The 25,064-nt window shown below is 40.5% G+C and overlaps 2 protein-coding genes across 4 annotated transcripts in view; both read left to right on the top strand.

Annotated features, from left to right (window-relative positions):
• Nucleotides 1-7,818, top strand: part of ccdc169 (coiled-coil domain containing 169) — a 17,011-nt gene extending 9,193 nt beyond the window's left edge. Inside the window, exons 2-8 of the mRNA XM_023416570.2 lie at nt 2,307-2,389; nt 3,127-3,237; nt 3,808-3,848; nt 5,184-5,282; nt 5,736-5,789; nt 6,247-6,344; nt 7,590-7,818. Coding sequence (XP_023272338.1) covers nt 2,307-2,389; nt 3,127-3,237; nt 3,808-3,848; nt 5,184-5,282; nt 5,736-5,789; nt 6,247-6,344; nt 7,590-7,779 — 676 coding nt within the window. The 3' untranslated portion in view covers nt 7,780-7,818. The remainder of the gene's footprint in view (nt 1-2,306; nt 2,390-3,126; nt 3,238-3,807; nt 3,849-5,183; nt 5,283-5,735; nt 5,790-6,246; nt 6,345-7,589) is intronic.
• A 4,338-nt stretch (nt 7,819-12,156) lies between these two features.
• The window catches only part of dclk1a (doublecortin-like kinase 1a), a 50,462-nt gene continuing 37,554 nt past the window's right edge, over nt 12,157-25,064 (top strand). For 2 of the 3 annotated variants that reach the window (XM_087176718.1, XM_087176717.1), the window contains exons 1-2: nt 12,953-13,430; nt 14,170-14,519. In XM_087176718.1, the coding sequence (XP_087032844.1) occupies nt 13,070-13,430; nt 14,170-14,519 (711 nt within the window). In that variant the 5' untranslated portion in view covers nt 12,953-13,069. Of the gene's footprint in view, nt 12,440-12,952; nt 13,431-14,169; nt 14,520-25,064 lie in introns of those variants that run through there. The other variant, XM_023416586.2, reaches the window with a different exon arrangement.

The raw sequence follows: 25,064 nt of genomic DNA on the forward strand, positions 1-25,064 counted from the left end.
ACATCATAATATATTAAGGCATAAAAGGTCATAAAAACGTCATAGTATAGTATGGCAAAAAATTAAAAAAAAAACATCATAATATATTTAGGCATAGAAGGTCATAAAAACGTCATAATATAGCAAGGCATGAAAATTAATAAAAATGACATAGTATAGTAGGGCATTTAAGGTCATAAAAACAACATGACCATGCAGGTACTGAGCAATCATGCAAATTTTGCACAGGATGGTCCCAACTTGGATTTGAACTCACAACCTATGGAATGAGAGGTGACACTTCAAACCACTATACTTACCTGTCCACTTAACAGTAGCTGGTAAGTTAGTAACCCTTAAAGATGTCATAGCATAATCAGGAATAAAACGTGATGGTATAGTTAGGAACAAAAACTTCAAAAAACGGTCACAGTATAGTATGGCATAAAAGGTCATAAAAACTTCATAATATGGCAAGGCATGAAACTACATAGGATAGTAAGGCATAAAAATGCCAAAAAACATCATTTTATAGGCTGGCGTAAAAATGTCAAAAAAGGTCATAGTATAGTATGGCATAAAATGTAAAAAAAAACATCCTGGTATATTAAGGCACAAAAGGTCATAATAACATCATATTATGGTGAGGCATAAGACGACATAATATAATAAGGCATAAAAAATTCAAAAAAACATCATAATATATTAAGGCATAAAAGGTCATAAAAACATCATAATATGGCAAAGCATGAAACTACATAGGATAGTAAGGCATAAAAATGGAAACAAACATCATTTTATAGGATGGCATAAAAATGTCAAAAAAGGTCATAGTATAGTAAGGCAAAAAAAAAAAAAAAAAACCATCATAATATATTAAGGCATAAAAGGTCATAAAAACTTCATAATATGGCAAGGCATGAAACTACATAGGATAGTAAGGCATAAAAATGCCAACAAACATCATTTTATAGGCTGGCATAAAAATGTCAAAAAAGATCATAGTATAGTTTGGCATAAAATGTAAAAAAAAACATCCTGGTATATTAAGGCACAAAAGGTCATAATAATATCATATTATGGCGAGGCATAAGATGACCTAATATAATAAGGCATAAAAAATTCAAAAAAACATCATAATATATTAAGGCATAAAAGGTCATAAAAACGTCATAGTATAGTATGGCAAAAAATTCAAAAAAACATCATGATATATTAAGGTATAGAAGGTCATAAAAACGTCATAGTATAGCAAGGCATGTAAGGCATAAAAATTAATAAAAATGACATAGTATAGTAAGGCATAAAAATGCCAAAAAACACCATTTTATAGGATGGCATCAAAATGTCAAAAAAGGTTGTAGTATAGTATGGCAAAAAATCCAAAAAAACGTCATAATATATTAAGGCATAAAAGGTCATAATAACATCATATTATGGTGAGGCATAAGATGACATAATATAATAAGGCATAAAATTGCTGAAAAACATCATAGTATAGTATGGCATAAAATGGCAAAAAATCATCATAATATATTAAGTCAGAAAAGGTCATAAAAACGTCATAGGATGGCAAGGCATAAGGCGACAAAATATAGTAAGGCATAAAAATGCCAAAAAAAACATTTTATAAGATGGCATAAAATGTCAAAAAAGGTCATAGTATATTAAGTCATAAAAGGTAATAATAATGTCATAGTATAGCAAGGCATAAGATGACAAAATATAGTAAGGCATAAAAATGCCAAAAAAGGTCATAGTATAGTATGGCATAAAATGGCAAAAAATGATCATAGTATATTAAGGCATAAAAGGTCATAAAAACGTCATAGTATGGCCAGGCATAAGACGGCATAATATAGTAAGGCATAAAAATGGCAATAAGCGTCATAGTATAGTATAGCAACCAATTCAAAAAAACATCATAATACATTAAGGCATAAAAGGTCATAAAAACATCATAGTATGGCAAGGCATGAAAAAGACATAGTATATTAACGCATAAAATGTCAAAAAAACGACATAGTATAGTAAGACAATAAAAGTCATAAAAATGACAGTATAGCCAGGCATAAAAAATGTTATAGTGTAGTAAGTCATGAAATGTCATAAAAACGTCACAGTATAGTAAGGCATAAAAAAGTCATAGTATAGTAAGACATAAAAAGTCATGAAAACCACATAGTATCATAAGGCATAAAAAGTCAAGAAAACGTTATAGTATAGTAAAGGGACATGTCCCCACCATCCATATGCAGACCTACACCCAAGGATATAAAATGTTGTTTTCCACCTCAAACGTAGCATTGTCTGCCTATTGATTGTAGAGAGATGCTGGAAGAATCAGTGTCTGACTTGCGTAGTACTATGCGTGAACTGCAAGACAGACTACACAGTGTTGATGGAGAAGGTGAGTTATAATTAAGTGATTTTTAATAGCATATCTATTTTTATACAGTGGCTAGAAAATATAACGTAGGTAAGTAAGTGAAACCATTGGAATTATCTTTGTATAACCTTTACATTTCTCTTAAGATGTTGTCAGATCTTCATCTAAGTTACAATATTGAACAAACATAATCTATTTCAACTACTTGTGTATTTCTTGTCTATATTGTAAACATCATTCAAATATTCACAGTGCAGGCTGGAAAAAGGATGTGAATCCATACAGGGTAATGACAACAAAACCTGATTGGAGCCAGGAGTTATCAAACCTGGAGTCCAATCAATGAAACAAGATTGGAGATTAGAGCTATTTTGACTTATAAAAACATTTTGAGTATCTGCTAATGTGAACCATGCTTCACAAAAAATAGCCTTTACAAGATTTACAATCAAAATTATTGATTTACATAAAGATGAAAAGGTTACATAGTCATCTCAAAGAGTTTAGATATTCATCAGTCCACAAACTGTCTGTAAATGGAGACTATTTAACTTTTTGTGTCTTACTAGACACTGTGTTTGTCCACCCTTGTGACTTAGATGAAGATCAGACCACATTTATGACCAATTAATGCAGAAAACCAGGTAATTCCTAAGTTCAGCTTCACTGGTATCCACTGGTTTCTATCAGCTTAGCTACTCCTCAGTGTTGTTTGTAATATAATTTGACAATTTCCTCTGTCTATTCTGATGTATCAGGGAATGAGTGGAAGACCAGGTATGAGACACAGATAGAGCTAAACGGACAGTTGGAAAGACAGATCTCACTCATTCATGAGAGACTGGAGGACCTACGAGGCAACCCCATGGGTAAGTTCACAGGCTGGTGTCAGCTTTTAAAGGAGTTTATGCTGCAAGGACATTTGTTGTTTTTATTGCCATTCATCAGAGTACAGGATGGTTTACTTTCTCCACACCAAGAGCTGTATCATTGCAATACACCTATAGTAACACACCAAAACCACTTTGGGGCAAGCTCTAGATCCATAGTACATGATGCATCTGTCTGCTCTGAAAGAAGAAAGAAGAGGGGTGTTGAGAAGAGTTCTTAAAATATTATATATAGTATATAATATACAATATGAACAGTTAAGTGCAGCAGGACACATCAGGCCATTTAATTCACAATGTCCCCATTTGGAAACTATAGTATAAATTGTGTGAATATATTTGAATGCACTTTCCCATATTAAAGTATTGGATGTAAGAATTTCCCAAAATCATGAAGGCACCACCCTGAATACTCTTCAAATCCATCTACACTCTTACCTGTATTAGTGTATAACAACAACTTAATCTTTAAGAATTAAGAAGACATATATATTCACGCATCTCAAGCAAGTTTATATTTTAATGCTCACACACTCTTGTTTTTCACAGATCGACTGGCCTCCATCCGATCTTACGATGACATGACAGTAGTGAGTGATCTGTTTTGTTGTATTTGTGTTTATGGGTTTTTTTTCCAAGTCTGAGACCACGTTCCTATTCAAGTGAATGGGAACGTGGTCTCAGACTTTTGGACCCCACTGTGTGTAAGATAGAAGCACCTACCAGTAGAGAGAGCCAGAGACACAGAATGAGGGGAGAAGGCGGGCGGGACAGAGAGGATTGTAATGCCAGCTGCCCTCCATCCTCCCGCTGATGCTGGCTGAATAAACCAGAGTTTAATCACAGCACTGTAATCACAGGATTACAAACCATGGGAGAGTAATGCACGCTAATTACAATGCTTTAACACACACACACACATACTCATTCACACACACACACATACACACACACACACACGAATGCACACCACACACTGAAAGGTTGCACAGTCCAGTCTAAATATGTGTGTGTCTGTGTGCCTTAAGGCAGAACTAACAGATGCTCATTAGTGTGGCCATGGAGTGACCACAAGATTGTGGACTGAAGATCTGTAGTCAAACTGTGAGCATGACACTAAGACAGACTGACTATGTGAGAAGAATATAGATTATTTTTGATTAGTGCAGTGAATAAATGTTAGGGCCACAGTGTTGGGTATAAATAAACAATAAAAGATAATCCCAGTGTCTTGCGTGAACATTTGTAGCACTGATGCTGTGTCCTGTAGCATCATTGCTCATACAGCTCCTGAATACTTGTGCTGTGCATCAGCAAATTAACTTATTGTGTTAGATACAATAATGGATACTTTTAATGACCTGTACTTTAGAATAGTAAAGAAATGTCTAAAAAATTTGGAAAAATGTCTCGTGTTGTGGAGGTGCTTCATTCACCAATTAGGATGATTAACAGTAGCATCATACAATATATAAACAGAATTAATGCATACACGCATGTTTTTACACACATTAAAATGCACGTGTAAATTTAACTCCATGATTCATTAAAACCGGTAATACATTTCAAACGTTGCATCTTTAAACACACTGCCTACAGTGGAAATCTTTACAGCTGACTACAGGTGCTTATTTTGGGGCACAGAACAAGGAAGAGACTGTTCCAAACCTCTGCACAGTGCTATAAATCTCATGTAGCCTCACTGTGTCTGAGCTTTAATGTGTTTTTTAAATAATGTATGAGCCTAATCCATTCTTGTACTCATGTTTTCTGCATTAACTTATTCTGTTATTGTTTGATCCTAGTGGATAGCACAGTGTAATTCTAGTGCAAACTGATTTGTAATCAGACATCAGCAGTACAACAACCTTTATACTTTGTGGTCTCTGTGAATTTTGCTCATTAATGGAAACACTTTGCCGCAGGAAACACTGAGCCAGCGTCTGAAGCTACTGACTGAGGAAAAGTGTGACCTCCAGAGTCAGCTGATGGACTGTCATCTCAGAACTGAGCAGGAGGGAAAGGTGTTGGTCTCAGCTGTTCCGGTTGTTAGAGGGATTTTGTGCTGAGTATTGTTGAAGGTCACAATGTCTCCTGGTCCAGTTTTAATATTTTTTTTATACAAGCAGCTTTACATTTTTTTTCCAGGTAATAAATATTTTAGTTATAAATGACCATCATTAGCAAAGGATTGGAAAGGATTTGGCAGATTTTTGTTTTGCGTTCTTTATTTTTATAAAAACCATTGATGCTAAATGGAACCTCAACCTTTGTCCCTGTGCTGCTACGACTGGGTCAATATGCTCTTAGTTCAGCGATTTGGTTCTTTGTTTATTGTTCTGCTCAACAAACAGCAAGATATTAGTTGAATGAAGGTTCAGCACGCAGCATGTGCAGGCAGTAATCCCTTGTTGTAATCTGTTGCTCATTAACATTGGAGACTTACTGATGCCTTCCCTGTTTCTTTCAAATATCAGGCATTTCATAAAACCAATGATGAGAGACGGGCATATCTTTCAGAGATTGCTAAGGTAAGCATTCCCTTCCATCCATGTTAACAGTGGTGTTCATCACTCCTGTAGTAGCTCTCAAACCAGATATGTTTACTACGAGTCACTGAATATTCAACTGCTGCCATGGTAAAGTGCTACAAGAGGACAGTACATAGAGCTGACTGAGTTGCTCTCTATAGCTCTTCTCTTTCATGTCTAGTTAGGCTCTCATTCACCCTCTAGATCTGTTTTCTCCTTTTATGTAATAGGTGAGTGTTCAATAACTTAAAAAAACAAACAACTTAGGCAAGGACTTTCTGCTTTCTGCTGCAACAGCACTGGTTCCCGCAGGGCTGACACTAATGCAACTGCAAGGACACTGAAGTAGCATTTTACTGGCTCATGCCTGCTTACAGTACATTTACAAACATAAGCTAAATGTGATTTATCTGTGTCTGGAGTTCACTAATTACTCATGAACTGTCTGCTGCCACAGCTGTCCTCCACCCTTGAAGCCCAAAGACGACAGTTCTCCACTCAGCCACAGAGGGCACTAAGCAAAGTGAGGAGCTCAGTGAGGCACAGCAGTTACAGGTGATACAATATGAACAGTTCAATGAACAAACTATGGCCTCAAAAATGAGGAATATGATAAGCGTCACATATGTGACATTAGTTTGAAGGTGCCTCAATGCTTTAGAGACTAGCTTGTTTTTATTTTAACATTCTTTATTGATTTATTCATAAAGGGACTATGTGCAATATTAAATACAAAATAAATGCTGCTGTTTGATGCATTTTATCTGAGTTAGCAGAGAGATAATTTTCATCCACAGTCTGGCAGATCACTGAGCTAAAACAAGATACAAGGAAGTAATTTAGAGGAAATATTGACCAAAATATGGAGTCATTACATACAGGATAGAGTTATTGCTTTTAACCAAATTAATAAATCAGCTTTAAAGTTACTGTTAGTTACTACAGCTATTTAGAGAGCTGCATTGAGTGATGAGTTTAATGCTAACTTGCTAAATGTAATGAAACAAAGGAGAACAGTTGGTATGGAAGATTTTCTAGCGTGCCCTAAGAAATGGAGACAAAGTCATACCAGAAAAGAAACCAAAATATTGGTAATCTCTTTAACCACATTAACTGTGTGAGATACTGTGAGTAAATATTGTGTCAAGTAGGAGGTTCAGAATTGATTCACTATCACCATGGGCATCGGGTCAGGATGCAGGATGAAAGAACGAAGGCCATTAAACATATCCAATCCAACAAAGGTTTTATTCACAATTATTTCAAACATGAAAGGAGAAGACACACATTGGCTGCGGGTTCTGAAAGGACAATAAAGATTTATTTTATTAAATTTTAACACAACAAACCAAAATATTCTCATTATATACTTATTAAAGAAATAAGGATAAAGAAGGTTCTCTGAACTAACATACAAACTATAAGAACTAAAGAGTAACAAACTTCTCTTACCAGAAACTGCTGCCCCATGTGAAGGTGAAAAAGAGTGAATGAGTGGAGTGAAGCCCTTAAATAATCTTCTAGTGCCCAGGTGAACTCTATCAGGTAAATGAGGGGTGGAGTGCGAAAACAAGAGCCAATCGGTGATAAGGAAAGGAAAGGAAGTGAGGTAGGTGAAGAAAGGAAGAGGAAAATGAAAGAAAATAGGGATCTTTACTACATATTGTATTGTAATTTCTGTGTAAACTGACATGTTTTGGGATTAGACTTAATATTGCAGTTAAACAAATCGCGCTGGGGCATGAACTCAGCATTCATTCACATACTGTGCGTCTCTCCCTTTTATCTCTCGGTGCATAGAGGGAAGCAGACCAGCAGGAAGGCAGAGGCTGCCTCTAAGAAAGGAAAAGAAAGAGAGGAAGATGGAGGAGAAGTGCTTGGAAAAGGAGAAGGTGGTTGTGAAGCAACAGCAGAGAGAAGAGAAGAGAAGAAATCCCAAAGGGAAAGCAGGCTACCCACCTTAAAGCACTACCTGAAACACAATCCCTAACCTAAGTCTGGCATTATAGCCCTTTTCTTTTTTTTTCTTACAAAAAACCAGGTCTTCAGGGTATGCCAGAATTATTGCAGGAGACATTTTCCATATACTTATATTTTCATTGTATGTTTCATTGTGTCCTTCAGCTTCTTATGGCTTTGTTCACATTTCTCAAAGGCTGATTGTGAGGAAACAATGCAGTTCCTTTGTAGGTTTTCTACCCATGTGCCACAGTGTCATAATTGTTTTTTTTACAGTTGATGGCAAATACAGTGTTACATTAAACTCATGGTATAAAATGTCATATTCATAACAAAGTCTGGCATTATTGTTTCCTTACGTTTCTTTGTAAGGAGAGATATTATATATTACAGGCTCTGATGGAGGTCATCTCCTAATGTGCCAGAGACCTGCTGAGTCTGACATTTCTAGTGTCACTGCAGTTTTTTTTTTTTCTTTACACACCACCTCCTACGACTTTCATTACGTAAGCAGCACCACATCCACAGCTCACTCTGTATGTAATTCATCTACAGCGCAACCGGTCAGCTCCATCTCACCCACTGACCACCTTTACAAATGTGGGTGTGAGAAATCTGTATCCATATAAGACGCTGTAGTGAATATGAAAAGTGCCAGACGCTGTTTCACTCGTGATAGTGAAGGAGTGTGGAGGATGGGTGCAGCTCTTGTCAGCCTTGACACTGAATTGAAACAATATCTCCTAACAAAGGACGTGGTCTCACAGGCAAAACTAGCAAGAATTCATCACTCTGTCATTTATCTTTATCTTGAATATAACAGTTTTCTTCTTCACTGATTGGTCTTTAAGGTGACGTATTGATTAGCTCATGTATTCTGATCTAAAATTGGCTTTTGAGACAAAAAGGATCACAGGCAAATATGAATTCATAATGATGATTTATGTATTATCTATTCTACGACTTCATATCCAAGACTGGCATGGCGGGAACAAGGGAACTGACCTTTAGTTAGAGGGTCAAAGATCAAGTACTGAGCATCAGACCAGCTCAACTGTCCTTCAGCGTGACCCTGAAAGCCCCACCTTCAACACTTCCCTTACATGAATTAATAAAATCTCATATTTTTAGTGACAAAATTAAACTTGATACTACTTAAAGGAAAAGCTCTATATACAGATGTTGGCATTTTGCAACTCATTTGGATGTAGTACCTAAAATATGGTACAATTAAAAAATAATATATCAGCTCATTCATTCAATAAAACAACTCCACAAATCATCACCCAACCTAACGCTCTCATTTCCAGCGTTGTGTTTGCTGGTATTGACTGTCCCGCCTAAAATCACTACAACAGCACAGTGTGAGTTCTGTATTAGGGTGTTTTTTTTCCTTTACAGGTCCTTCTATTTCTGAAACCATGTGACTGGCTGAGCTGGTGTATAATCCTAAATGTGCTGCAGTGACAGGTTGTTTGTCTTAGATTAATGACTTAATTTAAAGATAGCTGGTCCATGTTGCCCTTATGAAAGAGTGAGCACATTTGCAGCGCGCCATCTCTCTCTCCGTCTTTATCCTCTCCTCTCTTCTGCTTTTCTCTCTGTTTCATGCTCAGGCTCACTCTCATACAACTCGCTGCATCCTGACCCCCCCTTCTGCCGACAGGTGAAACATGGTGACAAATCACTACAGTGTGTCAAAACACCATGAATCACACCTCTGCTGCCATGCTAATTCAGTTAGCTGTTCTCTCTTTACTCAGCATGCGTGCAAGTGCATGTGTGTGCTCATAGAAAACTCATTTGCAAGTGTGCATGTGTGCATTGACAGGCATGCACGTGAACAAATATATGCATGGGGATTGACTTGATTTAGACTCTGACTTTTACGACCATCCCCATGCTCACACTCCAAACTGTGTTGTGCAAAATTGTCAAGAAATTATTGTAGCATAAAGATGCAATGATTAGTAAGAGAGTGGAAAGAGTATCTTTGTAGCATCTGTCTACAGTCTGAGTGGGTGGGCTTTCAAGTTTCTCTTCATGGGCTGTGAAATTAAGACAGATTTAATTTTCATAATTATTCTAAATGGGATTCGATCATCATTGAACCATGACCTCACATAAATGCATTGGCAGAAATGTGCAAAACCCTAGTTTTTTTTGTCACTGAAACAACTATTAAAATCAAAAAAGTGGAAGTCATGAGTCACTGAGAGAAGGTCTTGGCATAAAAAAGTAATCATCTCTCCCTTTTTTTCATGATGGATATCAGATCATAAAATTGTCTGATCCACATTAAATGTGCTCTGTGTAGTCTCCAAAGAGACTCTGATAGTCTTACTCACAATTGCCAAAATCCTGCATCTTTTTATATACAAGTCAATTGAATCTCAGGAAATTGCCCTGTCATGCTTCAGGAGCAAAGATGGCCCCTATGAAGAATTGCACCCATTTTATTACTTGTGAGGATGCGATATTACCAAGCCGATATCCTTATGATTTTATTTTGGCGAGTCAGTCATTGATCAGCTGCAAAAATGAGGACGCAAATAGGTCGCTATATTCTGTATGTTTGATTAGTTTGAAAGGTGTGATAGCTCCTGAGAATATGTAAACTGAAAGTCTGGCTTTTAAAATGCAACAAATGTATGACTTCACAGCAATACTAAAATCCATTTCTCATTTTTATGTGTTCGCTTGTTACTTGAATACATGAGGACACAGATATCAGCGTCGACTTGCAAATTCCTTTGGAAATGAGACCACGGCCTTGACTGTGTCCTGTCCTTGTCCTCCATCTGTCTTGCACTGGTCTAAAGACAGTCTCCCCCACATGTGCCCTGATTCCCCAGGATTAATTTAGACAGGGACACTTTCTCAGCCCCCAGTTTGTGACGCACACTGGGTCCCTGTGTGTGTGTGTGTGTGTGTGTGTGTGTGTGTGTGTGTGTGTGTTTGTGTGTGTGGGGAAAAGCAAAGTCTTTTTCTGTCACTGTCACACACTTGGATGCATTCGTATGCATGTTCACGCAAGCAGGTCTGCTCACGGAAGCAGTAATAAAAGATGCAATCACATACTGTGTTTGTCCATTAAAAATGTCTGGTATAGTTTGGTTTTTGGATTAGACGAATTAGATGATATGTGACCTTTTAAAAACAAGCATTAAACACGTCACAAACATTACATAACTGCAAATAAAGTGAAACGAAAAGCTGTGATGTGTTCAGCATGTAAAGAAGTGTCTTTCACGTGTTAAACCACTGCAAATACAGTGAGAGAAGGACTGTGTTCCACCAGACTGGAGCTGAAACTTTCACCACCACTGGCACAGATAAATGCTGGGTAACACGCACTCCCTCCGATGGTTCATCAGGGAGTGGTGATGGAGTGGAATTAGGTGGTCTCCGGGGGCCAGGATGTAGGTCAGTGGTCTTTATCTCCTCCATCGCTCGGAGAGACTATTTCCTGCTGCCACATGCAAACAAACTTCAGACCTTATAGGAAGAAAAAAGAAAAGAGCTTATGATAATAAAAAAGACAGCAGCATCCTCTTGCCCTTCATGTTGCTTTATGGAGTCATTTGTAAGTCGACCTGACGTGTGAGACGTGTGATCCCAACTGAGTCTTCATACAAGAAATGAAAAATCATACACTGCATTCGGATCACTGTGAAAGCTGCTCTGTATAGCCGGAGTCTTATGGTTTAGGTTTTAGCTGCCTTGAGACCCCTAGTGTATACAGTGGAGTAAGAGTGTTACATAACATCTCACTGCAAAGATTCTAGTGGGTTAAACATAATGCTGCTCTGTGCTTATAGTCTCAAGGTTTTAATGAGATGTGGTTCTCCCCTTTAGACACCAAACTACATATAGACTAAAGCTTATATTTCTTACTTTGATTCAAATTAATCACATTCACAAGCATGTAGCCCATATGTGGAATGAAAATGAAATGAATACAGTATGAGTGATGGTTAAGACAACTTCTGTGACCAGGGAATTTAACGGAAATGTGTTTTTTTTTTGTCATTGAAAGGTTCAGAAAATGGAAGAAAAAATAAGCCTCATAATTGGGATTTAAACTGATGAAGTTTAAAAGGAAAAGCTCTCAAACTGACATCAAGGAGGAAAGATCGACCCCCCCCCCACCTATCCGCCCCCCGTACCCCGACTCCACGCGTGTCTTCAGGGCTGGGAGGGGGTTGTTGTTGGACCGGCAGCATCCCCAGCGCGGGTGGTGGGGAGGGCAGCGTGGGTTTGCATCCTAATGAGGGGTGGGGGCGCTGAATGAAAATCACGACAGAGTGACGTGGAGGAGGAGAGAGGAGGTGGGTGAAAAGAGAATGGGAGGGGAAGCAGCTGCTACCTAGTTCATTTCCAGTCCAGCCTCTGCTTCTTGCTCACTACGAACACTCATACACACACACACATGCACACACGCACACACACACAAACACACACACTTACACACAAGCAGCGGTGGTTGGTGGTGGTGGTGGTGGAGCACATCAACCGGACAACAAAGGGACACAGAGGGGGCTCAGTCACTGCAGCCAGGACGGGATCCCACTTCACCACCGTCCAGTGTCAGCGACCAGCTCACTGAACTCTTTCTTCACATCTACCGGGGAATCAAACATCAGGCAGGCTGGAGGTGACCGTCACAGAAGCGTTAATCGCTCGTGTAGGTAAGCGCGTCATTGTCCTCTTAATCAAAAGTGATCAATTAGAAAATCAATTCTTTCATTTTTTTAAATTTTATTTCTTGATCTCAAAACGATAAAGTACAAATATATCCTCCATATTTTTAATCATTGTTTAAGGCATGATGTTTATTGTGGGGGTCGCAGTTTAGTGTTAGGCAAATCTCCACGCAGGATGCAGTTGGTTCTGGATGTGCGCGGAGCTTCTGAATATTTATAAAGAGGAAAATTAATAGACTATCATCGATTCGTGACTGTCGCCCTCTCTCCGTCCATCTGCGCGTCAGGACAACTCGGGCGCATTCTGTCAGACAGTGTGGTCGTCACCGCTCGGCTTAAGAGCACTTAATCTGTCATTAGGGAGTTATTTTCAGACCGTGCACCAGAGACCGACACCGGCTGGCTTCTCCTCTATCAGCCGTCCAGACCTCTCCTCGCGCTTCTTTCCCCCATTTTTCTTGTTTTTGTTTACTTATCCGCCGCTGAAAACTTTTTCACCGCAGCCTCATCTCTTCCCCTTCCTTCTCCTCTTCCTCCTCCTCCTCCTCTACCTCCTCATCTTCCTCCTTTTGTCCTGCAGACAGTACAGCCGTTGTTGTGAGTCTCGGCAGCGGGATGGAGATGGAGCATTTCGACGAGCGGGACAAAGGTCAGAGGCACGGCCGCTCCAGCGCGAAGATGAACGGGGTGCCGAGTCCCACACACAGCGCCCACTGCAGCCTGTACCGGACCCGGACCCTGAAGACTCTGAGCGCGGAGAAGAGAGCCAAGAAGGTTCGCTTCTACCGCAACGGAGACAGGTACTTCAACGGGATAGTGTACGCCATCTCTACGGACAGGTTCCGGACCTTTGACGCCCTGTTGGCCGACCTGACCCGCTCCCTGTCTGACAACGTCAACCTGCCCCAGGGAGTCCGGACCATCTACACCCTGGATGGCTCCAAGAAGATCATCAATATTGACCACTTGGTAGAAGGTGAGTATATAGAACTATACAGCACACCTGGAGGGTTGCCACACTTGCCATGAAAGTTTCTCTCATCTACCAGAACTCAGCATCTATAATGTAAAATCTATAATCTAGTTGCATCTCCCCCTCCCTCTTAAAGAACAAACACTGCCTGACCTGTATCTGCCATATTATGTGATCTTTCCTGGCTAATCCCCCTGCTATATAAAGGAAAACATTTCAGGCTATGGATAATGTTAATTGAGCAGTCCCACATTGAGACTATTAACATTTTAAAATCAGGCTTAATATGATATTTTATCTACAAAGATGGCTAATCCAATTAAGGACACTGTAGATTTTTTTTGGAAGATTATATCACTCATTTGATGGCCATATTGTGATCAGCACAGATTACCTCTCTGTACATGCCAGTATCATTACATTATGAGAAGTGACTTTGGAAAACTTGTAAGTTGTTGACATCAACTTGATGATGAAGTATATATTTTAAAGTTTTAATCTATTTATTAAAGTATTTGCTGTTAGAATAATAATGCTGTTGCCTGGTTAGGAGATGTTGCACAGAACAAAGTAGCCAGCCTATGCTACTGCATCTGTTTACTTTCTCTGTATTCTTTCACATTCTTCACCAATTTTGCTCAACCGACTTAAATGAGGTTCTCATCTCTTTGTCATTTTTAAATCTCATGTCTCTTGCTTTCCCTTCCTCCTCCTACTCCTCCTCCCACCTAACCCCCAACAGGTGAAAGCTATGTCTGCAGCTCCATTGAAGCGTACAAAAAGTTGGATTACACAAAAAATGTCAACCCCAACTGGTCGGTGAACGTCAAGGCCTCAGCTGCTTCCTCCCGCGGCCCTCCCTCCCTGGGCAGCGCCAAGGCCGGGGGTCCCGAGAGCCGCGAAAACAAGGACTTCATACGTCCGAAGCTCGTGACAGTGGTGCGGAGCGGAGTGAAGCCCCGCAAAGCCGTGAGGATCCTGCTGAACAAGAAAACGGCCCATTCCTACGAGCAAGTCCTGACCGACATCACTGACGCCATCAAGCTTGACTCTGGAGTGGTGAAGAAGATCTACACGCTGGAGGGCAAACTGGTGAGAAACCTTTGCATTGGTCAGTGGGCTGAATGTGTCATGCAGACAAATCAGAAGAAGTGTTTGAATGGTATCAAAGGACATCAGACATGGCTTTGACTGGGTTCTTCATCATGGATGGCATTGCTGATTGGTGGCCTGCATTCAAGGTAGCGTTATGTTTCTGTAGAGTGCTGCAGGAATGAGCCCCAAAGCCAGAAATCAGTTAGCATTTTTTCACTTCCTGTTCCCTCATCCCAAAGTCAATGGAGTCAACGGAAAAAATCCCATCGGCTTTTTATTGAGGCAACCAGGGTGATGCTAACTTCCGGGGTGGCCCTACAAAAGCACATCATCCTTGCAGCACTCTGTAAAAGCTTTCGGTCTAGAGGCAAACTCTTGCAATGCAGTCAGTGAAAGCTGATGTTTTGTTGTTACACATGATGAGTGGTTCCATTGAGAGAAATAGAGACAGAGATAAGAGGGAGTTTGGTATTGCTCTTTTGGATGTGGTTTTATGTGCGACAGAAAGATTGAAAATCATAACTAACAACTGTGGTTTTGCATTGAAGAGGAGAAATAAAGATCAACAGGCTGATAGGATCAAAAATTGCTAAATATTTAATGACCACACTCTCATTTTTCTTTCATGAGCCTTTTATGAATGAAGTGCGTTTGTGTCCCCGTTCACAGCCAGAGCTGTGGAGACGACGTGTGACACAGAGACCGAAAGAGGTCGAGGGAAGGTAAAGATGAAAGAAGTCTATGAATGGAGCCTGGGTTCTCAACCCACGCTCCAGCGATGTGTGTCAGAGCTTTGCCTCCGAACACAAAAATAAATCAGTCTCGGGCCCCCCCCCCTCCCTTGATGGTCCACCCACCTATCCAGCTTCCTCTCTCAGCTGTGGAAGGAGACGGTATAAAAAGAACAACCTTTAAGACAGTATTGTACACACAGACTTTGCACATATTCACCACCACAGCACTAAAATGAGGCGGTCCCACGTACAGTACGTGGTGATGGCATTGAACTTGGTCCGCACTGGACTTACTGGACGTTAAATAAGGTCAAACACACTTTCTCCCGAGGTGGCACATGTTCAAGGGTGTATTTGTCAGGCAGGCATCTCTTCTTGCATCTTAAGGCCTCAGCTTATATTTTTAACCTGCTTCAGCTCTCCAGTCTCTTCCTGTTTGATTTTATGTCACCTCTCCATCTCTCACACCAACCCCTCCATCATTTTTGTCTCTGTTTGCCCCCCCCCCCCCCAGCTCTGCCTCTCTCTAGGTCATGCTGTAGCTCCAAGTTATTGAATGTAGCGACACAGAACCGCGTTTCCTCTGGTGGTAGCATTAGAATGACACCATTACTTTGAAACAGATTGTGTCTGACGTCAAGGGCATCCTGCCATTTTGTGCTGTACAGCAGTAATCATCTCCTAAATGGCCAATTTGTGACTCATTCTCGAGAATATGCTCTTTGCCCCGTGGGCTTTTGGTTCTTAATTGCCATTTTAGTACTCTGTGCTACCATTTATCCAAGTTCTAAAGATTACTCTTCATGTGCTGGCACCGGCACCTGTTTCTGAAACCATGCTGTCCATTTGATCCACTGTTAAACCAGCAGGAAGTCATTCCAGATTTCCTGATCTGACCCTGCTGTGAGATCCCAGCACCAGCCAATAAAATCCCAGGATCAGGTTTTCCTTGAGAAACCTCCTGTTGGGGATTTAACTCACGCTTTTGCACAATGCTCGCTAACTTGCGGTCGCCACTGGTTACAGTTATCTTGGAGATTACACAATAAATGCTGCTCTCGCCCGGTTCACCACTCTGCCATTGGAAGTAAGACTATTATGGTTATGCTATTTTTAGACGTGGTATTGATTGGGCCTGTAGGCATGGTAACATGCTCGCTGCCAAATTGGCCTGGGCTGGGCTGAGTGCTCAACCAACTCCTTCTTGTTTTTATGTGTGACTGTGTGTGCGTGCGTGGGTTAATGCATGTGGGAGAGTTTGCGTTTGTGGTTATGTTATTAAGAGAACTGAAAGGGGAAAAAAGAGGGATTCTAAAGCAATATGGGGATCGATGATGAAAAAACAGGTTAGAAAAGAGACTGGATCAGAGCATCTTTGCGTAGGATCGAGAGTATCCATGTGTGTTTTATGCATGAGAGGAATTCCTGGGTAAGACCTGAACAGCCTCCTGTTTCTGAATGGGTGAAAGGTCTCAGAAAACACTGGATAATCATGTAGCAAACTTAAACCCCCTATGAAATGTGGTTAATCCATGTCAACGTAACCATTATAGAAAGAGAGGGGGAGAGAATCAGTCTTAGCATAACAGAAAATACAAAAATACCATGAGATCTGACAAAATCAAACATGTTAAATGAAATAATAACAAACTAACAGTTGCATAAATTGTCTAAATATACATCTGAATTATAATAACAATAATGGGATGGGATGACTAGTGAAAAAAACTGTATGTTAATGACACTTAAATATGCATTATTGAATATCAGGAGTGTGCTAAAGGTAATTACCCGAATACGCACTGGGAAAAGGTTACTTTAAGGGTTAAGCAGAGTATGTGTGTCTGTGTGGGTGCAGGTGCGTGCATGTGTGCCTACTTGAGTGTTTGTGTGGGCTGCTGCCGTCAGCTGAGCCATGTCTGTCACCGAGCCTACGGCAGAAGTAGGTTTCTGGGCCTGGCTGCCAGTAATGTTGAGTCCCAGCAGAGCAGCACAGCCTAGAGAGAGAGCATCTGAGAGCCGGAGCTCAGGCTTCTTGCCTTCATTAACCCCCTGTAATGAGGCCAGAGACAGTGGGGCAGGATGTATACGAACATCCCCACAGCCCTAGTCTTCATCTCGTTCTCTTTGTCTCTAATCGTTCTCAAGGATTGCAGCAGCCTATGAAGACTTCTCATTATTTTTTTCCCCCTACATACATGATTACTTTTTTTTTATTCATTTCATTCTATTTTCAAAAGTTTTTTCTCAGAAGTCCAGCTCAGTTACAAACACTGCAGCTGAAGTGTGCTAAGATGAATAATGGATTACGTTTTTGGTATCTGAAAAGTCTGTTTTAGCCACAGTCTACTGTCAGTCCTCTTTTTATGCCTCTTCATGTATGTGTGTGTGTTTATGTGTATACTATACATTTGTGATGGACTGTGTGCTGAGGCTTTTCAGTATTATTGCCAATATGACAACTGAGTTTCGTTTTTTAATACCGAAACAGTCCTGTTTGTGATACCTTGCTCTGAGGAGTATATTTCTCCCAAAACCCTTTTTTTTATTTTACAAAGTCAACTAAATTAACACAGGCAGCTGTACAAGAACTTAAAATACAGAATATAACTGGTAAAAATAAAAATCTAATTTGGACTCTTGCTCTTACCAGGCACCAAGTCAGCACCAAAAACATATTTAGGTGTTTGATACATATCCACAGGATTTATGCTATAAAACTTTGGCTTTGGTGGTTGTTTTTTTCAATGTCTTCTCTATCACTGTTAAAGATTTTCAGTTTGGCACTACTTGGGGGAGAACTGATAATAATGAGATGTTGAAAGAGAGCAGACAACGTATGACAGGCTGTGAGCATCTGATATGTGCTATATACTCAGTTTTCCCACTGGGAGCTCACTCTACTGTGATAGTTTTGGATATCATATTTCTGTCGGTAATACGAGCAACCGAGTGTGAGAAAGAATATATCAAGTTCCACCCCCACTGTGATATTGATTCTCCCACTGTCTCAGGTCTCACTGTATCTGGTAGGTGGTATTTTTAGCTCTGTCCCCTTCTCCTTTGGGGATACCACAACCTCCTGTTTCTCGGCAGGCTCTTCACCTTGGCCGGTTTTTATGATGATTCGATCTAGTTGCCTAGGAACCGGCCAACCTGCTGTGATATCATGCATTAGCGTGGTGGTGGGATGGTGTATAGCTGGATTGGTCTGATCAAGAAGGTAGACGACCTGTAAGTGGCTTAGGACACGGACATGGCTGGTCTATTAATACATCTAAGCTCTGTTTACACACACACACACAGACACAGACACGCACACACACACAGACACTATATGTTGGACCCCAGCTGCCAGCCTTGAGCCTTGCGAGGCTTATGCATACTTAGGCACAGATATTGACACACACTCTTTTTTAAAAGACTCATCAAGATTTCTGCTCATGCATCAGTATCCATTAACTGTAGGCAGTTATCAACCAGTGCATGAAGTGATGCCAATTAGTCATTTCTAAGGTTGGTTGCATTCTGATTTTGAGTTTCTCACTAATGAAATCCTTAAGTATGTGTCTCAGTGAGTTGAGCATGGGCAAGAGGTATGATTCCCGCGTAGGCTGCCTGTACTAAAAATACAAGGCTTAGATAAATAAAGCATAAGCACTTCTAAAGAGGGTTTAAAGGGTCAGTTCAATTAAATGCCAAAAAATATTTTCTCATTTACCTCTTTAATGGCATCTGTCCACGTTTTCGTTAGAAATTACATTTAAAGGTGCTATATGTAAGCGTTTAATATTGCTACCCAGCTAACATTAGCATTAACAGCTGTTTTCTTACCAGTCTGGAAGAAATGCTGTTAGTTTAGAATCAAACTTCATTACTTTACTCACTAAGAACTGTCTTGTTCTGCTTCTATCTCTGTCACTGCTTTTCTACTGAATGTAGCATGCTAACCAGCTAGCCACAGCACATCCCATCATGTACTATGCTGCGATAGTGAGTCACTGTAGAATTGCATCCAGTCTGCCCTCAGTTTGGCATGAGACGATGAAGAGGTAGCACAGATCAGAGGATGTATTCTAACTGCTCGTCTTGCACCGATTCTTCTCTCGACCTATCAAATAGTTTAGCTTTGTTTTTGTTTTTTTTGCTTTGGTTTTTTTTTTTGTTTTTTTTGGACTGGTACAGATGAACTGACCTTCTTAGAATTGCTCACTGTCTCATGCTGCCTGAAAAACTCACATAACGAAGTGCTTATGTTATTACGTAGCCCTACGGTGCTACTTGCCATTCAACTTACAGGAACATCCCTATTTGCAAATAAGTGTCTTCAAAGCTTGTGTCCTTTTCTGTGAAGCGTTATAATTACATGCGCTTTTCCCTCAACCCTTATGTATTTATCACTGATAATACTGTTGGTATGTTTCTGTGCTAATTAAATGGCGCGTGCAACACAGAAGTTATATGTCTACAGGAGAAGAGTGAGTCTGAACCACTATCTGCAGTGCAGCTCTCACTTTTCAAACCGCATTGTTGGCCTGTTCTTCTCCTTGCTGGCAAGGCTGAAGAGCTTTTAATATCCTTTTATCTTCCTGTTTCCTCTGCAGCCTCCTTCTTCATCTCTCTGTGTCTCGCATTTTCTTTTCAATTTCTTTCCACCCATTACTGTTTCTGATTCTCTCTCTATCTGCATCATATTTTATCCTCTTATATAATTTTCAGTTTTCTTACTATCAACAAATTTGCTTTCCTCGTGTCCATAGCTGCTCATGGCCCCTCTGATCCTATTTCTCTCACTTCCCTTTATTTCATTTTTCTCAGTCCGTCTGTCTCTTGCTGTCAACATGCGCCATTGTTTTTACGGCTATTTAGTCCTCATTTAATTAACACACTCGGCATGCATCCCCAAATCCAAGAGCTGCAACATATGGCATGGCTCGCTCTCCCCCACTCTCTCTCTCTCTCTCTCTCTCCCCCTCTCTCTATCCTCTTTCCCTCTCTCTGTCTGTCCCTCCCCACCACCGCACCTTCATTTGTCTCATCCTCTCTCCTGTTTTCTCACTTTGTCTCTTACTTTTCTTTAGTTTTGTTCCCTCCCTGTCTCCTCACTTGACCTCTTTCGGCTATATTCAGCTCTGCAGGGACTATATCACTTAGATATATTGTGTACTATGAAATGCTGGGATTATGCTCTGCTCAAAAACAAAGCATTTAACGTTTTTTTAATCCCTATTTGATAGATTGTATGTTGATGATGTCACTTTTTGTTCTGCATAGGAGGATTGTGGGAAGCAAAGTCCATCTGCTGCTGCTGATCTGCTGAGTCACAGTTAGTCAGCACAGCATCGTGTGTGTGTGTGTGTGCGTGTGTGTGCGAGGAGGGTGGGGGGTATGTGTTGAATGTGTGAATGTGTGTCATGGACCTAGTATATAGTGTATTTGCTACCATACAGTAGCCTATATTTGCAGATGACACTGATGATGAATTCCTCTGTAGAAATCTTACATTTAAAGCTCTGTTTCTGTGTGTAAACAGGTTGTTTACGATGTGTTGTTTTTCTGTCTGCCTGTCTGTCTGTCTCTGTTAGTTTGCTTGTGTGTGTCTCTGTCTACCAGCAGAGAGTGGCAGATTGGGGAGCTGTCTGTAGTCAGAGGATCTGCTGCCAAATTAGGATCGATGGCAGACATTTCGGGCACTGGCAGACTGTTGAGAACCGAGTCACACCACAACTTCATCACGCACTCGCGGGCACGCGCGCGTACACACACACGCACTGTCTGGCTCATGCACTTCCTGACTCACTCACTCTCTAATCTCTCTCAAGTAAATCTGCATTTGAAAGATTGTTTTCATTCACTTAAAGAGCGGGACCGCGACATATCTCAGGGGTTTTGTCTAATCATGACTCAGTGAGGGAGCCACCAAGAAACTAGGTTGTAAACATTAGAAGCTACAATGCTTCTCCACTCCAGTTAGAAGGCAAGTCTTTATAAAAAACGCACCTTAAGATTAAAATTTAATGTACAGTAAACTATGTTTTTTAAGTACATCACAAAATTCTTGCACTGCACCATTTTGAACAAATAGAAAATATTCCTGCATCTGCACAGTTGCAACTTCTATTAACACTGCCTCAATGATAAACAATGATAAACAATCCCTAGTAGGTAGTTTTTCCAATAATTTCTTTATTGTTTGATTTTATTTATTTATTTTTATGAGTAGCTCCTGTATTTCTGTCTGTCAACATCAACCTCGACTGATTTAATCTGCATGTTGGCATATCTAAATGTACCTCATATTGTACTTCACTTCATTTTGTCACTTATATCAAATATAAACTGTGTATAGCAGCATACTGCATAATCAAAACAGTTTTACATGCAGTTCAATTTATATGCATGTTTCCCTCCTCTCTGTTACTGCAGTTAAACTGGAGTGGGAGTGATATTTTCTTTTCAGATATTTCCCATCCTGCCCTTAGTACATGGAGCTCTCACCAGAGCTAGCTTTTGTTGTATTCTTACTGACGCTGAAACAATAAGACGATTAATCAATTAGTCCATCATCAGAAAATGAATCAACAGCTGTTGTGATAATCACTCACTCACTCACTCACTCACTCACTCACTCACTCACTCACTAACTATCATGGACGTCTTCTGTCAATGCTTGCTGTAGTAACACGTGTACTTACACGTTCAGCTCCTTAATTTAACGCACTCACAATCAGTTGCACACACGCACACACACACACACACACACACACACACACACACACACACACACACACACACACACACACACACAGATCCCTGAAAAACAGATGTTAGACAACAGATTGAAAGGGGCAGAGAGATCAATAGAGGGGGAGATGAAAGAAACCAGTGGAGGAATGAACAGTCTGGGGTAGAGGAGGGAGAGGGAGGGAGGCAGATGAAAAACAAGACGGTATGAGATAACTTGACAAATCTGATGAAAATCAGGGGGATCCTTCAAAAACACAAGAGAGAAAAGGGTTGAAAGAGGAAAGGCAAGTTGAGGCCCATGTTGTGTCCGATTTGTATCCCCATGGGAACGGTGCTGCATAATTCCTTACTTTTTATTTATTTCATGGCTGCAAAAAAAGTTGGCTCCCTTCAGACACATGAAGGACAGGCGGGATGCTCTCACTCTTTGAGAGAAACACAGACACAGCTCCAAAAGAAAGTTTGCTTTCCCCCTGTGGAGAGCAGAAGCTGTTACATAAGTTGTTATGCAACAGAGCAGCCAGCCAGCCAGCCGGGCAGGCAGGCAGGCAGTCTGCTGTGCTGGTTTGAGGTGAACGCAGTAACACCAGCACTAACTCAGCCACTGCACTGCTAATTGGCCTCACGTCGCCGCTGCTGCTCTATTTTCCTGTTTGTATTTTTTAGCCCCTCCTGACCTCCATCCTTTCTCGCTCCTCTCTGTCATTTCCCAACCCCTGTCAGTTGTCTGATGAGATGGGAACAGTGCGCAGGGTGCTGAGTGAGGTCATGCGGTGTGTGTATGTGTGTGTGAACTCTCCCTCGGGGTGCCGTGGGTTTCATCCCTCCCTCTTGCCTCTTTCAGATCGATTTCCGTCTACCTTTCCTCCTGTCAGCCAGCGTGACTCTTTGCCTGCCCATTTCTGTGTCTCCTTTGGTCTGAGGAGATCATTTAAATTCCCCTGGAGTGTAAGGAAATGCATTTTGCCTGTTTCATTTTGAGAGTGAGACTGAGAACTTTTGTGCAGATATTTGAATATGCTGTATATTCCTCACAGTGACAAGGGATGTGTTTGTTTTTTCAGGGGTTGTAACCCTGCAGAATTTCCTCGCTAATTTCTGTAACATTACTGTCAGTTAAAGACTCGTAGGTTATTAAATTATAGGTTTTATGTAATTATATTAATTATGGTCCACATGCATAGTTAAGAAATACTGAAAGTGTCTGTGTCAGTCTTACCATGCTGCTGTGTAAATGTTAAAGCTTTTTCAATCAGTGTCATATTTTTCATTCCTTTTTTTTTTTTATTCTTTCACCTGCATGTTTGCCTTCTCTGTTTCTGTCTCTCTTTATCTTGTACCAATATATTCATCTGTTACTCTGTCAGTCTGCCTGTCCTTTAGTATCCATCCATCCATCCGTCTATCCATCCGCCTGTCTCTCTGTGGTGAGTGTATCTGAGCAGCAGGGCGGGCCCTGTCGGCCGGCTGCAGTTGATTCAGCACCGTGGACAGCTCCACTGAGCTAAGCTCCCCTGGCAGAGTGCAGCGACAGCTCGTCCCTCCAAAATGTGGTCTTTCTGTGGGCAGGATTATGTTGACCTCACCATGTCCTCTGTGTAACCGCTGCGAGTCTACTGTGGCGCAGTAGATTAGTGGTTTTCCTTTTTTATTTATTAATTTATTTTCCTGGCTTTGTGCTGTAGCTGCCTGTTTGTTCCAGTCTCAGAGAAATGCCTCTGTTTCTTACCAGAGAAAGACCAAACACAAAAAAACTGCTGAATTGAGCTGTGGTACTGTAACTAGGGCTGCAGCTAACATTTTCTTTTTTGGCATTGCCATCTTCAAAACCCAAAGATATTCAATCCAACATGCTATAAAGTAGAAAAAAGCAGCAAATCCTCACATTTTCCACATTTCCCTTTTGATAAATGACTTAAGACGATTATAATTAAACTCTCTATTGTTTATAGACGTGCTCTCACACATTTACGGTCAGGTTACCTCTGAGTGGCTGTGAGAAAGTCCCACTAAAGAGGCAGGTCCTGACAGATGAGTCCTCAGGCAGACCTGAAATCAGAGGAGAGCAGACAGACTGTTTAAACATAAAGTGCTAAGAATTTGCACCACCTGCAGGCTCAGACACCAGTGTATATGTGTGTAGCTATCTGGTCATTTGTGTATAATCTCATAAAAGGTGGGATAAGATAGTGTAGAGTATATATTTTTATTGTATAGGCTTTTAAAATTTTTTTTTTTTTTTTTTTTTTTACTGTTACTGTTGGTCTCTCTCCACACATATCCCCAGGTGTCCCTGAGCACCCAAACTAAAAATCTGCACAGCAGCTCCACACTCATCCCTCCTGACACACACCAAATAGAGTGACTAAAAGTATTAATCCACAGAGACCCAGATTTGAAACGTCTTAATGTGTCTGCTGCTGTGGTCTGTCTCTCTATCCTTCTCTCTTTGATCCTCCTCTTAAAATCCAGGTAGTTAGTGTGTCTCATTTAATTTACTGTATATTCTTGGCTCCTAGACTGTATATCACCCTGTTTTTGTGGTGGTGCAGTTATAAAAACAAGGATCTTTGAATTTGTGAATTTGTATAGAACAGCTTATGAGTCTCTCTACATCATGTGGTTATTAAACAGTGCCACCATGTGGTGTAACCAATTTTGTCTTGTCTCACTTTGTGGTCTACCTTTGCAGTGATGTTGTGAAAATCATGACTTGCAGTAGATTTCTAAATGTGATTAGTATTTAATCTCAAAGAAAGAGAAGAAGAACAAATTGAGAAGGAGAGATAGAGAGACACAGACACTCTAGAGGGTGTTTGGTGATTGATTCTACACTAGGTGGCGTAGTGAGAGTATAAATGTGTTGTCTGAGAGCTACTCCATTGTTGGGATGATGGTCACATTTATAGAGGTCACGCCTCTCTTGTCATCTTTTTATGCAAGCCTTTCTATGTAATTCTTGTGTTCTGGATATAGATACATATCAAACAGATGTCCTTTCCCCCTTTTGTTAGCATCATGACGGATAATAAACTATCCTGTCAGTCATGGTGAAGGGAAT

Source organism: Seriola lalandi, unplaced genomic scaffold, assembly GCF_002814215.2.
Source record: "Seriola lalandi dorsalis isolate HSWRI2012SDOR001 ecotype SW California unplaced genomic scaffold, Sedor1 jcf7180002054567, whole genome shotgun sequence".
Taxonomy (NCBI): domain Eukaryota; kingdom Metazoa; phylum Chordata; class Actinopteri; order Carangiformes; family Carangidae; genus Seriola; species Seriola lalandi.